This window comes from Herpailurus yagouaroundi, unplaced genomic scaffold (assembly GCF_014898765.1).
Source record: "Herpailurus yagouaroundi ecotype Mexico unplaced genomic scaffold, PumYag 182, whole genome shotgun sequence".
NCBI lineage: Eukaryota > Metazoa > Chordata > Mammalia > Carnivora > Felidae > Herpailurus > Herpailurus yagouaroundi.
The window spans coordinates 14,985,164-15,000,308 of NW_024412413.1; the positions used below are offsets into that span (position 1 = coordinate 14,985,164).

At 45.8% G+C, this 15,145-nt stretch overlaps 1 protein-coding gene across 2 annotated transcripts in view; it reads right to left on the reverse strand.

The window, feature by feature from the left end:
* ABTB3 (ankyrin repeat and BTB domain containing 3) overlaps nucleotides 1-15,145 on the reverse strand; it is a 313,737-nt gene that overhangs the window by 126,257 nt on the left and 172,335 nt on the right. For both annotated transcript variants that reach the window (XM_040490986.1, XM_040490987.1), the window contains exon 2: nucleotides 6,475-6,624. In XM_040490986.1, the coding sequence (XP_040346920.1) occupies nucleotides 6,475-6,624 (150 nt within the window). The remainder of the gene's footprint in view (nucleotides 1-6,474; nucleotides 6,625-15,145) is intronic.

Consider the following 15,145-nt stretch of genomic DNA (forward strand, 5'->3'; position numbering starts at 1 on the left):
CATCACCACCATAATCACAACCACCATCATCACCATTACCATCAGCCTAGTTCCTGACCGGAGGCCCTAAGGTCATCTCTGAGGAGGTCTGGCCATGGGAGATGGAATTGGCACAAGTATTCTGCAATCGCTAGCCCCATCTCAACCACTACCCTACACGTATGTAGAGCACATATCTGCTGCTTCACCTGTTAGCTTCAGGAACTGAAAATAACAAACACACTTGTCACTAGCTGCTCTAAGTTTGGGCAGCTGCAGTTGGTTCCAGGAACCTTATAGAATTCACTTATAACCAGGTTTCTCAAATGTCAGCCATGGGGGAATCACCATCAGGACTTCTCTCATATCTGTGGGCTGCAGGTACAATTTATCTGCTTAATGTTTTTCTTTAAATTAGCTCATTCTTTCACTCATTGTAAAAGGAAGCTTCATATCAGTGCCATAAATGGAAAACCAATATTTTTCTAGTGCTCATGAAAAATTCATAGCAATTAAAAATAAAAAGTGTTTTGTGTATCACCTATGATCATCTCCTGTCCCACCCTTGGGAAATGCTGCTGTAACCTGCCAGACTCAGGTTATCAGAGAAGCTCCCACTAGCCATCCCCCTGCATGCCAGATGTGATCTCCCAGGACAAAGGGCTATACATTCCAATGGTAGGCTTCTTTTGAACAGAAGACAGCAACTTCACCTTCTTCCTTCCGCTCTGTCTCATCCACACTCAGCTGCCACTTACTACAGTACGTTTTCAAAACATCCTATAACCCTGGGAGAGAAAGTATCGCCACCCTTTTTCCATAGATGATAAAACCAGAGATCAGAGTGACCAAGTCACTTGCCTTATGTTACACAGCATGGAGGAGAAAACAGAGGCATTCTCCAGCATCTTAAACTGCTGTTTAACCTGCCTCACCCAAACCCCCTCCCTTGAAAATGAAAGAATGAAAAGACCACGTGTAATCCAAGTCATTAGATGCAACAGAAGACTGAACTCTGGATTCAGCAGGAAACTTACCATTCATTCACTCATTCATTCATCAAATATTTAGTGAGTCCTACTGTGTGCCAGGCATCGTTCCAGTCCCTAAGGATATAGTGATATTAAAACAAAAATCTCTCAGCTGCCATGGGTTTACAGTTTTAGTGGCATGGACAGAAAATACATAAATAAACATACAGTATGTCAGGTGGTAGTAAGTGCCATGAAGAAATTGAAGCAGGAAGAGTGTATAGAGAGCAGTCGGGGAGGGGGAGGCGGGTGGTCACAGGAGGACCTCTCTGAGGAAGTGACATTTGAGCAGAGGCCTGAATAAAGTGACAGAGGAGCTTTGTGAATATCAGGGGAAGAGCTTTACAGGCTGAAGGGGCAGCAGTGCAAAGGCCCTGTGGTGGAGTGGAGTATTTGAGAAATACCAAGAGGCCACTGGCCACTTTGCTACCTGAAAGGGTCACAGGTGCACCCCAGGGGCTAGAGGCAGCACGACTCTCTGAAAAGAGCCCAGCTACATTCCAAACAAGGAGAGAAACCCTCTTGTCCAAGCAAAAAGGACTGAGCTTTTTTTTCTTTCTAGTGATACTGAGGAGAGATAACCCAGAAACTCTTTTTACTCACTGTTGTAAATTAATGGCCCCATTTTGACTGCCTCATTGAGTGGAAGCGACAAGTTCACAGTTTAGTGTGAAAAGACAATAAAAAGAGGCATTTTACAATGAGGCTCTCATTTTCTCCCCTCTAAACCACAGAAAGCAAACACTGTAATTAACGACTGTCCAATGGGGTTTCATTGAGAGCTTGTGGCTAAGGCTGGGACATCAGGCAGAAGAAATGAGGTAAGACCTCAGAGGACACAAATGTGGGATTGAATGGAGCCAAATGCAGAGTCAAGCTGATTCAAAAGTAAGACGACCCAGGACTTCTGCTTTTCCCATGGCCTTACTAGGAGAGACCGGCTGGACCCAATTCCCTCAGATCCGCTCACTGGTTCAGGGAAGGAGTGCCTGAAGGAACTGCCCACCAGTCTCTAGGTCAACTGTGATGTTCAGTGCATCACCGTGTAAATTTTCTAGGGCTCAAAGTTAAAAAAAAAATCCCAGCCTGTGTTAGTTTGGGGGTCTCTTAGCATCCTAATTTAGCTTTGTGCTCAAATATTTTAGACACACGTAGGTTTAGTTCCAGGTCTCTGAGATCAAAATCCAGTTCCATAGAATATTTAATATTCGAGTGGACCTTCATCAGGAGTTCCCCTCATTTTCTTCAGATCTTTTTTTCACAGACTCATTCGCTGTGTGCCATCCCGTTATTCACTGATATGCGACAGCGATTTCCCACACTAGGAGTGATGTGTTAGGTGTTCGTGATGCGAAGCTGAATTGGAACACAGTGAATCAAGGCAGAGAAAGAAAAAACTGGGTTTGAATTATCACTGCCACTTACCAGCTATGTGGCCTTGGGCAAGACACATATCCTTCCAAGTCTCAGTTTCTTATCTGTGAAATGGGAATGCCTTTAATCTATTTCAGACACTTGGCACACGGTAGGTGCTCCAGAAAGAGTGGACGTATTTTCGCCCCAAGCCATAATAGGCTGGACAAAGATAAGTGCTCGGGACATCCTGATTGACCAAGTTCTGAATTTTAATGTGATGCTCTGAAGCTATAGGCAGGGTCTGAAGCTATAGGGAGAAGTCTCAGCCCACAGAGTGGTCCCCATCTGGATAGAATCCTTTGTGACTTTTTGCACCTCCGATTATGTTTAGAGGAGAGCATCCACGATGCATCCTACAGACCAAATGGCAGATCCTCAGAGCTGGAACACAGCCCTCACTGTACCTGTAACATGTAGAAACATCCAATGGGCTTCTCCCAGAGGGAGGGCAGTCTAGAGGCGAGGCGGAAAAGCTCAGTCCCAAGCCCTCCAGCTCATGGGTATGGTTGATCTTAGACAAGTTGCTCATTCTCCTCTTGCCTCCATTCCTGCCAGTGTGGACAACAGTCATTACACTGGAAATAACTCATGTGGATTTATCATAGTTCCCTGGTTCAGTAACATCAGCTGCTGCTATTATTATTACTGACTACTGAGAAGGCCATGGGTAGGGACTCGGCTCTTGACCCTGGGCAGCCTGATTCCAGAAGAGCAGGGATATCTGGGAACGAACTCACTGCATCTCGCCCTTGCAGAAAAACAGTAGTTTCTACAATCCACACTGGTAGAGTAATCTCTGAATATGAAGAACGGCTCTCTATGTACACAGAGACAGCAAGGCTTGTATTGATTCAGACCACAGAGCAAGCCACTCTAAATTACAGTCAGATCAGAAAAGAAGGCAATTTTATTACCTCCAGTCGCTGAGGTGGCTTATCAATGTGTTTCTGCACACACGTTCTGTGAGGCTGACTTAATGAACGTACAAAACCCCTTTGTAATTAGCAGCACCCCATTTGTATGCCAACAATTCGTATGTGAAAGTCAACATTCGACGAGAACGACAGCGTCTAGTTTACAGAGCAAATTGTCCTTAAAAACAGTTCATGCGGCCAGCCGCTCCTGTAGGCTGCCTGCTTTGGTGAAGTACAGATTTATTTAGCAAATCCTTTCTTAGAAGAGTGCCAGAAGTCGGTAGGGCCCCAGCCCAGGAGCCAGACTCCAAGAGGGATCCTTAACGTTTCCCAGGAGAAACCTTTGGGATGCCAGTGCAGAGTCAGTGAGGGAGCTCTTCCCAGGTTATGTCCACACAGACACCACCCCACTCTGGGGGCCGCTTGGACCCGCTACAACCAAATCTCTGGGGAGCTGTTAAAAGGCAGACACTTTCTTATACCTTTCCAATTATTGAAGATTTCAAAATATCATTCACACACATCACTGCTTCAAAATAATGGAGTCATCAAAACTGTTGTTAGATCCTGTTACATAATGTGCTAAGAAAAGTGTAGAATGACTACATCGCAATTGTGATTAAAAAGATTTAGGAGCTGAATTTTATTTATTCATTTTTAATGTTTATTATTTTGAGAAGAGAGACAGAGCATGAGCAGGGGAGGGGCAGAGAGAGAGAGGGAGACACAGAATCTGGAGCAGGCTCCAGGCTCTGAGCTGTCAGCACAGAGCCTGATGTGGAGCTTGAACTCACGAGCTGTGAGATCACGACCTGAGCTGAAGTCGGCTCCTTAACCGACTGAGCCACTCAGGCACCCCTCAGTAGCTGAATTTTAATATAATCAGCCTCCTTTGTAAATGTGTCCACTTATTTCATGCATTTAAAAATATTATTCTGAGGCAGGGTCCACAGGCTTCACCAGACTGTCAAAAGGGTCCGGGGCACCCAGAAGTTTAAGAACAATAGCCAACTGGTAGCTGGAGACCCTGTGACTGGTGGCATCTTGTGACTTCTGGGTCTGATAAGAATCAAGCACAATTTCCAAATTCAGGTGCAAGGAAATCGGCTCCCTAATGACCACAGGGCTCACAACGGCTTCAATCAGCTATGACTTCTCTTTCTGGAGGAGCAAGCTATGTGCCTGTCCTGTGTATACAAGAATTCCTTTGGGAAGAGGTGCAAGTTGCCTTCTGGACCCTGAATCTCTCATGGTTCAGAACTGTCTAGAATTTCACACCAACTCATACTTCGACATAATCCAGCATTTCTGAGATCAATGCTCCGGTCCCATCAAGAACACAACAGTCAAGTAATTTGGCAATCCACAGAATCGTAAGTAAATACCGTTTTATTATTTTGCTCTGAATGGCCAGACTCAAAGAGCACAGCCCTGAATTAGAGGGTGCATAAACATGGCAAATCACTGCTCAAACTGGAGACACCCAACCTTCCTGACACTCCCTCCCTTCTCTCTGCCTTTCTGCTCCTCTCTCTCCCTCCCTCCCTCTCTTTCCCTCCATCCCTCCTCCTTCATATTTCTTGAAGGCGTACTATGTGCCGGGCAGTATTCTTGGCATTGGGATTACATCAGTGAACAGAATAAATATCTCAACTTACTCTCTGTAAGAATATATTCAGAGATAAATAATCTTAAAAAAGGAAATGAGTACAAATATAGAGTGTGGCTAGGTGGAGGGAGAAGGCAATGATTGCTAATGGTTATCAAGTTTCTCGTTGGGGTGATAAACACTGGTGTTCTAAAACTGATTGTAGTGATGGTTGGTATACCTTAGTGAGTAATTAAAACCCACTGAATTGAACACTTTGAAGAGGCAAACTTATCTCAGTGAAACTTCTGTTAAAAAACAAAAAATACAGGAGGATAAGGGTCTTCAGGGTATCATAATTTTGCGTGAGACTTGAAGGTAATGAGGGAGTCAACCATATGGCTATCTGGTGGGGGAGTGGTCGAGGAAGAGGGAATAGTAAGTGCAAAGGTCCTAAGGCATGCCTGCTATATTCACGGGAAAACAAGGGGCCAGGATGGCTGGGGTGGGCCTTGGGGGAGAGTGGATGAATAGAAGGGATATGTGGGGTGGCTCGGAAGCAATTGTAAGGGCTTACTTTAACTTTTCCTATGGGTCTGATGGAAAGTCAGTGGAAGATTCTGAACAGAGGAAAGATGTGATCTGACATATGCTTTGTATAAACATTTTTTAAATTTCTTTTTTTAATGTTTATTTATCTTTGAGAGAGAGAGAGAGAGAGTGTATGTGTGTGGTGGGGGGGCAGAGAGAGAGAGGGAGACAGAGGGTCTGAAGAGGGCTCTGCGCTGACAGCAGACAGCCTGATGCAAGGCTCAAACTAGTGAACCGTGAGATCATGACCTAAGCCGAAGTCAGCCACTTATCCGACTGAGTCACCCAGGCGTCCCCCGGATGTACGCTTTAAATGGATCTCACTGGAAATCGACAGTGACCAGCCACCCTTTATAGACCATTTACTGTGTGCCAGCCACCATGGCAAACCCTCTCTATGGGCATTAGCTCATTGAATCATCACAACTATACTATACTTTAAGTTAGGTACTATTTTTTCTTTATTTTACTTTTTATTAAAAATTTTTCTAAGTTTATTTATTTTTGAGAGGGAGAGTACCAGCAGGGGAGGGGCAGAGAGAGAGGGAGAGGTGGAGAGGGGAGGGGGTAGAGAGAGACAGAGAGAGAATCCTAAGCAGGCTCCGGGCTGTCAGTGCAGAACCTGATGTGGGGCTCAAACTCACAAACTGAGATCACAACCTGAGCCGAAATCAAGAGTCAGACACTTAACCGACTGAGACACCCAGGCACCCCTATTTTCTTTATTTTATAGAAAAGGAAACTGAGGCTCAGGAAACTTACGACAGTGACAAAGCCAGGAAATTTACCAGGCCTGTCTGACTCGAGCCCTTGCCTTCCCCATGGCTATCATGGCACCGTTTTGTGCACACAGCATGTGCTCAATAAAAGGTGTCACCTGGTTGGTTACAAAGCACTGTCCTGAGGGCAGTGGCACCTTGGGCACGGAGAGAGCCAGAGAACGGCATCCACTTACTCAGCTCTGCGATGCTGCCCACACGGGTGGCCAGCAAGGACTGCTCGATGGTCCTCAACTCCGACTGGCTGAACATGGGCATTTCCCCCGGCTTGTTCGTCCGCTGAGGGTCTCTGTGAAGGTTCAGGCTGTCTGGCAGGCACAGCACCCCTGCAGTGGGTGGGGAGAGAGAACGAAAGAAAACAGGCTGTTATTTTTCAGTTAAGCAGAGGAAGGGTGTGAAAGCCTTGCACAAGCTCAAACCGCACCAGAGTTGGTACTGCAAAGCCAACACGGGGACCAGGGCTCTGAACTCCTTTTAGAAGTGATGACTAGTTATTTTTAACAAACGTGTGGGTATTCATCTGCGTGCACACATTGCTAGGGGACACAAAACACAACACTCTTTCCCCCTCCAGCCTGGCTTCTATCCACTCAGAGATGCCTTTTGAGAAGCCGGCAGTCACTGTCCCATTCTCCCTCCCAGAGGCGGCTGCCATCCCTGAACGTCCCTGAGCAGCCTGCTGGCAGTTGCTATTTGCCCAGAAAGCTTAACTCTGGGTGGTTGGGCTGTTATTTGCTAGACAAAACTCTGGCATTCTCTGTGGAGTTACATGTCAGGAGGTAGGAGAGTCCCCATGGACATTTATAACTTTATGGTGAAAACCTATGGGAGATCCCTGGAATCGAATAATTTCTTCCCTTCTTTTCCATTCCATGAGCATTTAGCAAGAGCTTGAGAACTTAATTCGGTTTCTTATTTAGAAATATTCACTTCTCCCTTCACCACCCAAAAGTTCCTATGCAAAGCATGCTTTCTTGCTCCTTGACTTTGGGCTTGACGAACTGACTTACTTTGGCAGAAAGTATATGAAGGGACATGATGGAACCGAAGGCCTGAAAGTGCTTGTATGGCCAAACTTGCTCTCTTGTACCTCCGCCATCATCGTGAGTGGAACATTCCCTTGCTAGTCTGCTAATCGAAGGGTGGTGAGAAGACACATGGAACAGATCTAGTACCTCCCTGTAGCTTCGAGCTCCTCCACAAAAACAAACATGTATTTGGTATGCCTTTGAGGTAGTGTGGGTTTTTTTTTACTCAGCATTGTTTTGGTGATAACTAACAGATACAACTACCAAGTGCAGATCATTGAGGACACAATGGGCAACGCAGGCAGGTATTGTGCTGTGCTAGGGATTGAGGATTCGGTGATGGATAGAATACACACACTCTCTGTTCTCGGTGGGCTCATAGTCTAAGTGAAGGAGAAGACCGTTAACACACATAACCATGAAGCCGTATAGTACATGCTCTACTGTAGGAGAACAGGAGGAATGAAGGGGTGTCTTAGCAGGGATCTGAACAATGAGTAGTTGTCAATAAATAGGAAGCATTTATTGAGTGCCTACTCTACTCCCAACCCCGTTAGAGAGTTGCATTTTGGAGCTACAAAAGCAGCAGAAGACATATTCGAATAGTGCAAAAACTAACCAAGGAGACAAGACTGCCAATGGGAAAATAACATGGGAACGATACAAGTGATAATATACAGGTGCTGAGGGACTTAAGCCAACTGGTAGGGGGAGTGGAGACAGAATGCAGAGGTCAGCAGTTCAAGGCCACTGCTCACCCTGCTTGAACTACAAAGGCTCAGCAAACAAAAGACTCCTGCTTTGCAGATGGGCAGGTGTGAGGTGGTACCAGTCACACACCAGTTCTGACCCGTGTTGCCCAATTAGTGACTCTAGACACACTGAGCCAGTCACTTGTTCCTGGGTGTTTCCCATTCACACCTAACAGGATGACACAGCGGAGAAGGCCATGCCAGTAGGTGATTTTTGGATGAATCCCGAAGAAGTAGATGAACAATGAAAATAAACGGTCACTGGTAATATTCTTACAATCAGGAAACTGACCAAATAAGTGTCTTTCTAAAATTTTTCTCTGATATCTTTCAGACATTTGATTGTGACTCAGGATAAAAAAACCTTTTACATCACAGCCCAGCGTATACACACACACAACACACACACGCGCACACCCCATACATACTTTGCATGTTTTCCATGAAAAAAAAAAACCCCTCATGATCCTTACTAAGTAGGACGCACTGTCATTTTTTTCCCTTTTCACTTCTCTTCTATCTTATTAATAAAAATGCTGGTCTGCAGCCCCCAAAATGATCTCATGACCCGCTAATGGGCCATGATGAGCAGTTTGGAAAACACCGTGGACTGTCGTAGGACACAACTCGGCATTAAGTGGACAATACAGATTCACTGGGCACTCTTTAGTCCTGTGCGGAGCTCCATGTGGGATGGAGACGTGATGGAGAGCTGATCCCTGCAGTTCAGAAACTCTCAGCCTTGCAGGGAAGATAAGACCTTCACGGAGATGCCCAACATCCAAGGCGGGCCTCCTGCCTGTCTCCCTTCCCTCAATAGATGAGTCATCTTCCTGTTCACCCCAGGCTGGGATGCCCTGAGTCATCCTTGCTTCTTCCTGCTTGCTCACCTGCTGAGACATTTGGTCAGAGGCCAAGTTGAGTAGCCGTTGCCATGGCAATGAATGTTGGTCCAATCCCTCATCGGATGTCCCCAGTGTCCCTGACTCTTATTCAGAACACTACTACCTGTGGAGAGCTCACTGCAGATGATCATGACCTAGTGTGGTAAGTAGCTCAAGGTTCCAGGGGATGAGGTGGTGGTCAGAGGGCTTCACAACAAAGGTGACCCGTCTCCACAAGTGAGCCCTGAATGTCGGGGAGGACAAAAGTTTTCTGATTTCTAGTACAAGTGACACTTACATGCACTCAGAGGATTGCTTTCTTGGAATCTGCATTATAGGCAGCAAGTTCTCATTTCAAACATCCATGTGAAACGTTGCTTCACACACTGCTTGAGGTATAAGCAATTGGGGTGGTCTGGAACCCAGAGAGCTTCAGTCCTAGCTCTGCCACTACCTATCGGTGTTTAACTTTGGCCAGGTCACAGAGCCTCTCTGGACCTCAGTTTCCTCTTCTGTGATGTAGAGGTCATAATGATGGCCTTGTCTCCCTCAAGGGGCTGCTGTGGGCAAGCAATGAAAAGGGATAATGTGTATTAAAGCATTTTGCATGTGCTGAGCAAATAATAGGGGGTCAACATATGTTAACTGTGATGAAAATCACAGTTAATGTGTATAAACCCAGCTTTGGACTACTTTAGGCTTTATAATAAGAATAAATAATTTCCCTTGGAAGTTTTCCTCCTTTTTTTTTAGAGGGTTATCAAATTTACATGTGAAAATAGAATTATTCAAAGAAGCTTTGAAACCTAGATTACTAAGATTTAATAAACCTATAATGATCTATTATGCAAAGATCATACACCAGGGTTTTCTTTCTTTCGGAGGACTCTGTATGGGAGATATACATAAACTGGAATTATTTGTTTTTTGTATAAAAATGAACTGGGTCAATAGGAAGGTCCTAGCATGTTATTTTGGTGTTATTTTAGTTAGTACAGGCCAGAGCTTTGGACTACTCATCAATTTCCATTACTGGAGCCAAGGATAGCCACAGCCTGGTGCTTGAGACTCAAGCTCAAAGACAGGGGAGCCAACATTCAAACATGACTTCTCTGGATCTGGAGGGAATAACCTCCTTGGGGAGCAGGTGATCATCAGCTATGGTCAACAATGAGTGTGAAGGGGTTATGGTCTCCCTGAAATTCTCTTACCTTGGGGTGGGTTGTACATTTGTCTAAAAGGAGAAGTTCGTTCACTTTCTCAAAGGGGTCTGTGGGTCCTAAAAGATGATGGCCTTTGAATGTCCACCCTCCCAGCTACAACCAGGTCTCTCTGCTTTGGGACTGGCTGTAGGTGGGGTGCCGTGGTCTGGCACAACCATGAGCTCCAATCCCACAGCAGCCTCTGTGCAACCTGGACAAAGAACTTCCCAGGTCCCCAGATTCCATGTCTGCAAAGAGGGGTTAAAATATCTCCTTCATTGGTTTATTGCAGTGATTACACAAGATAATACGTATCCTTAAAGCCTCTGGCCTATAGTAAGCTCCTGCTAAATACCCTGTTCCCACAAATGTGCAGTTTTGTTTATTTAATGTCTGGATTCAAACAGTCTTGAGGATCATCTTTCCAAAATCTTGTGGGACTGGAGACAGACAACCTTTTGGTTAGGTTGCTTAGAACATAAAATATGAGAACTACTCCTCTGGGCCAACCACATGGGCATTCTGTCTCCGATGGGGACAATCAGGGCTGCATTTCTGCCTCCCTACGTGCCTACCTTCCTACATGCATAGGAAAGCCCCTCAGCAAATATAAAGTCCCCTCCCCCCATCCCTTCTCTCCTCTCAGCTTTTCTCCAAGTTCCATTCTATTATTGGATCTGGATGCCATTTACCCACCAAGAGAAAACCAAATAAGACAGCCATCAGCCCTCAGCCATTCTCCCCTCAATGACGATGGTGACGACAGTGATGGAGGAGTTCAAGGAGATTATGCACGTCTTGGCACTCAGTACACAGGCTTGGGTTCTGCTTTGTCTGTCTGGCTGCAAGAGGAAAGAACAAACTCTCCAAGCCTCGCCTGCCAAGATAGACCTTGTTTGCTGCTCAGTTATACCCAGAATTTAAAGTGGAGGGTCCTGGCACCAGGACCAGCTTTAAGAAACAGGAAGGAAGCAGCTGGCGTTCAGCAGACCAAGCCTTGAACGGGTACCAGCGAGACCTGGCCAGGTTCAGATTTCTGTGGTGCCCAACCCCAGCTGTGTGGCACAGGGCTTGCGACTTGGCTCTTCTGAGCTTCTGTTTCTTCCTCTGTAAGCAGTCTGATGCTATCTACTGCCTAGCATGGCTGGGAGGCCATAATGGGATAATATATATGGACAACCTGGCACAGAAAAGGGGGTCGATGAATGTTTGCTAATAATCCAAGTGAAGTTCTTCGAAGCTAAAGATTTAGGAATTCAATAACATGATGCCAGAAGGCTTTCTTTTACCGTTAAACTTATTAAGGAGCAAGATAGGAAGTTATCAGATTTTTAAAAATATTTGCACAACTGGCTTGAAAACCCCTTTTTCCTTTAAGATACTTGGCAGTGGGAAACAAATTCAGGGCTGGCTTGGCGAACCCATTCATGTGTGACAGGCATGCCATACTCCAATTAGAATAAACCCAGACCATGGTTCATTTTTCCTTCATAATGAATTACATTCAAAGGGAAAATTCTTAGGACTTCTAAAGTCAAACCATCAAAAGAAATACGAGGTAGAAAACACAAAGATGGAGAATTTTCAGAAACGGGTTCAATAACATGCCCATAAATGGAGCCTGAAGTACTTAAATGGAATAAACATGCTGACCTTGAAAGAACATGAAGATACTTAGGGATAAACCACAAACATTGAGCCCCACAAGGACAACAGGACACATTTCTGCCCTCAAAGGCTCCTGGTTGGCAGGAGAGACAGACCCAGCACCCACGGAAACACTATGAGGGATGGATTAGGGCAGAGGCGTGTATGAGGTCTCACTAGGGAGCACAGTGAGGTGAGCACACATTGGACCAGGAGTTTCAGGGAAGTTTCCCAGGGTAGCTTAACATGGGGGCTGGGACTTGGGGAAGCAGACACCCTATAGCTGTGGAGTGAGACTGTGGAATCTGGAGCCCAAATGAATACTTAGGTTGAATTGAAGCTCTGCCACTTTACAGCAATGTCACCCAAGCCTCCCTGTACCTCAGTTTCCTTGTGAATAACACAGGCATGGTCATAGTGCAATCCTCATAGGGCCACTGGGTGATCAAATAAGTAAACACATGTGAATCTTGGCCATATAAATACCTCAGTAAATAGCTCACTATAATAGCTCACGATGGTGATGATGATGATGATGATGATGATGATGATGATGATGATGAGGACATTCCAAGGAATAAAAAAGGCCCAGAGGCATGTGTTCTGCATGTAACTGGCTGGAGAAGAGGGAACAAGATGGAAACAGAGTGTGCAGAAGGAGGGACTGGGAGACAGGGACGGAGGGCCCTGGGTTAAAAAGGGTCTAGATTTAAAAACTAAACCTTTACCTTCCAGCTACCATGTTTCTCTCTCTTCCTTTTCACAGACAAAATCCTAGAAAGAGTGGTCTGCACCAACTATCTCCATTTCTTCCTGGTCCTCAGGATCAGACCTAGACCTAGTTATTGCCATTTCCGCTAAGTGCCCAGCAAGTTCACGTTCATCCTTCAAGGCCCAATTCAAATGTCACTTTTGAGATCCTAAGACTCAAAAAAGCTACAGACCCTGTTCTTAGGGAGTTCCCAGTCCAGAGAGGGAGATCCTGAGAAATGATGAAACCACAGCTTATTGTAGCTGGTGTACCTACTGCATGCTGAGGCAGAGAGAGGCAGGGACAAGGTAGGGTCACAAAGGAGGAAGTGGCCCAAGGTGACACCATAGCCTGCCCTCCCCATATGAGCCAGGTGCAGCCAGCTTTCCCTAGCAGTCAGCTCAGGAACAAGGGAGCTAATTAGAATCTGAGTTTGGGTGTGTCAGCCTTCAGAGCAGGGCACGGAGGCAGCCATGCTGTCATTAAGGCACTGTGTGGGGTACGAGGCACACCAAGACAGTGAGGCGACACTAAGAGCATAAATAAGAAAATCAACTTGTGACAGGACTGTGAAGAAACAAAAGCAAAATATTCTGCTCATTCATTAATTCATCCATTCATTCAGCGAGTACTGGTTCAGCACCCACTAGATGCTGGGGTGCGCTTCTGGGTACTAGGAATCCCGTACCAAAATACTGGAAGCCCTTGCTGTCTTGGTACGTGTGTTCCAAATACATAAGTAGAATATGTAGCTGGTTGGCTGGTAAGTGCCATGGAAAAGAGAAGAGCGGGAGGATGGGGAATTTTGGGTCCAGGAGCAGGTCTGTCCTACTAAGAAGGGGGCATTTGAAGACAGACATGAAGGAAGTGAGCATGGGAGCCAGGCTGATATCTTGGGGGAAGAGCAAGCCAGCAGAGGGGATCATAAGGGTAAAGACCTCAAGAGGGGTGAGCTTTTCTTGCTGGAGAAAGGAACAGAAGGTGAGGAAGTAGTAGGCAATGGAGCCAGAGAAGTGCTGAGGGCAGTTTGGGTTGAGTCTCGTGGGCGACTCTAGACTTTGGTTTTTACTCTGAGGAGGATGGGAGCCGCTGAGGATTCTGAGTAGAGAAGCGATGTGCCCTGACCTTTCTGGAGGGCTGGTGGGTGGAGAACAGGTTGTAGGGAAAGGCCAGGGCAGAACCACAGTAGTAACAGTGAAGATGGTGCAAAAGTGATTCTCCACACAATGTGAAGGTAAAGCCAGTGGAGTTGCTAATCGGGTGCAGGGTGTTCAGAAAAAGAGAGCAGCTGAGAACAGCTCCAGGGTTTTTGGTCTATACAATTGAATGGATGGATTTGCCATTTACCAAAATGGGAACATCGTGGGAGGGGCAGGCTTATGGAGACGATCAAGAGTTCAGTTTTGTTCAATTTGAGATATCTGCTGGACACCCCAGAGGAGATACTGGGCAGGCTTTCTTGTGTTCAATTTGAGATATCTGCTGGACACCCCAGAGGAGATGCTGGGCAGGCTTTCTTGCTGTCTCTCCTCACCTCCCATGAAGCAAAGCCTCATCATGTAAGCCCCATGGTGACTTACAGCTTTCCCCCTGTGTTTCTTCTTCCCTGTCCCTAGGGAGCATTATTAAATATCCTTACAAGATTGTTGGATGCCCCCTTTGTCCTCCCTCCTCTCCCAGCGTTCTCCCTTTATTGCATTATCCTTGCAACTTCTCCTATAGAGTCCTGAGCTACATACATCTCATAGGGGCTTAGAAGGAGAAGGAGACTCATCTTCCCAGTGTCCTTGTCTCTGTAGGGATGAGCGCCTGGGTCCCTGCAGGGTTTGTGAGCAAGCCCAGGAGTCCCTGACTCCTCCTAAAGGGCATTTTAGACCTCCAGCTAGGTCTTGGGTAGCTGTGGAAATGACAGAGGTCAGATTTTAGAGATCATCTGGTTCCCAGGACATGGACTGTGGCTTTTTGGAAGTTCTCTGAAAAACATCTCCCTTGCTCACTATACAGCAGTGATACTAATGGGTATTGAGTCACATGGTAGTGATAAACCTCAGCTCTGGGTGTGACTGACAGGGAAGTTGTGTGTTAGAGTGTTTTGAGTTAAAAACTGGTCTCTGATGTTTCAATAAACACGTGGCAACAGGCCAGAGTAAAATAATGAGGAGACAGCTTTATGGACAATGGAGACTCTCTTGTCTTACATCAAGGTGCATCTTGCTCTTGAGTACTTATAATGCAAATTCATCCACCAATCTATCTGCTCAACCATCCATTTATCCATCCATTCAAACTTCTGTTTATGTAATGGATCATCATTTAATCAATTAAAGGGTAATTAATTAAGCTTTTTTTTTTTTTAGTATCTACCATGTGCTACACATTGTGCTAAGCAATGGAGATTCAACAGGAAACAAAACAAAGTAGCAGCTCTTGTGGAGCTTAATTTCTATTCATCTATCTATGCACCCACCCATCTATCCCTCCTTCCGCCTGCCCTCCCTCCCTCCCTCCCTTCCTTTCTTGCTTCCTTTCCTTTCCTTTCCTTCCTTCCTTCCTTCCTTCCTTCCTTCCTTCCTTCCTTCCTTC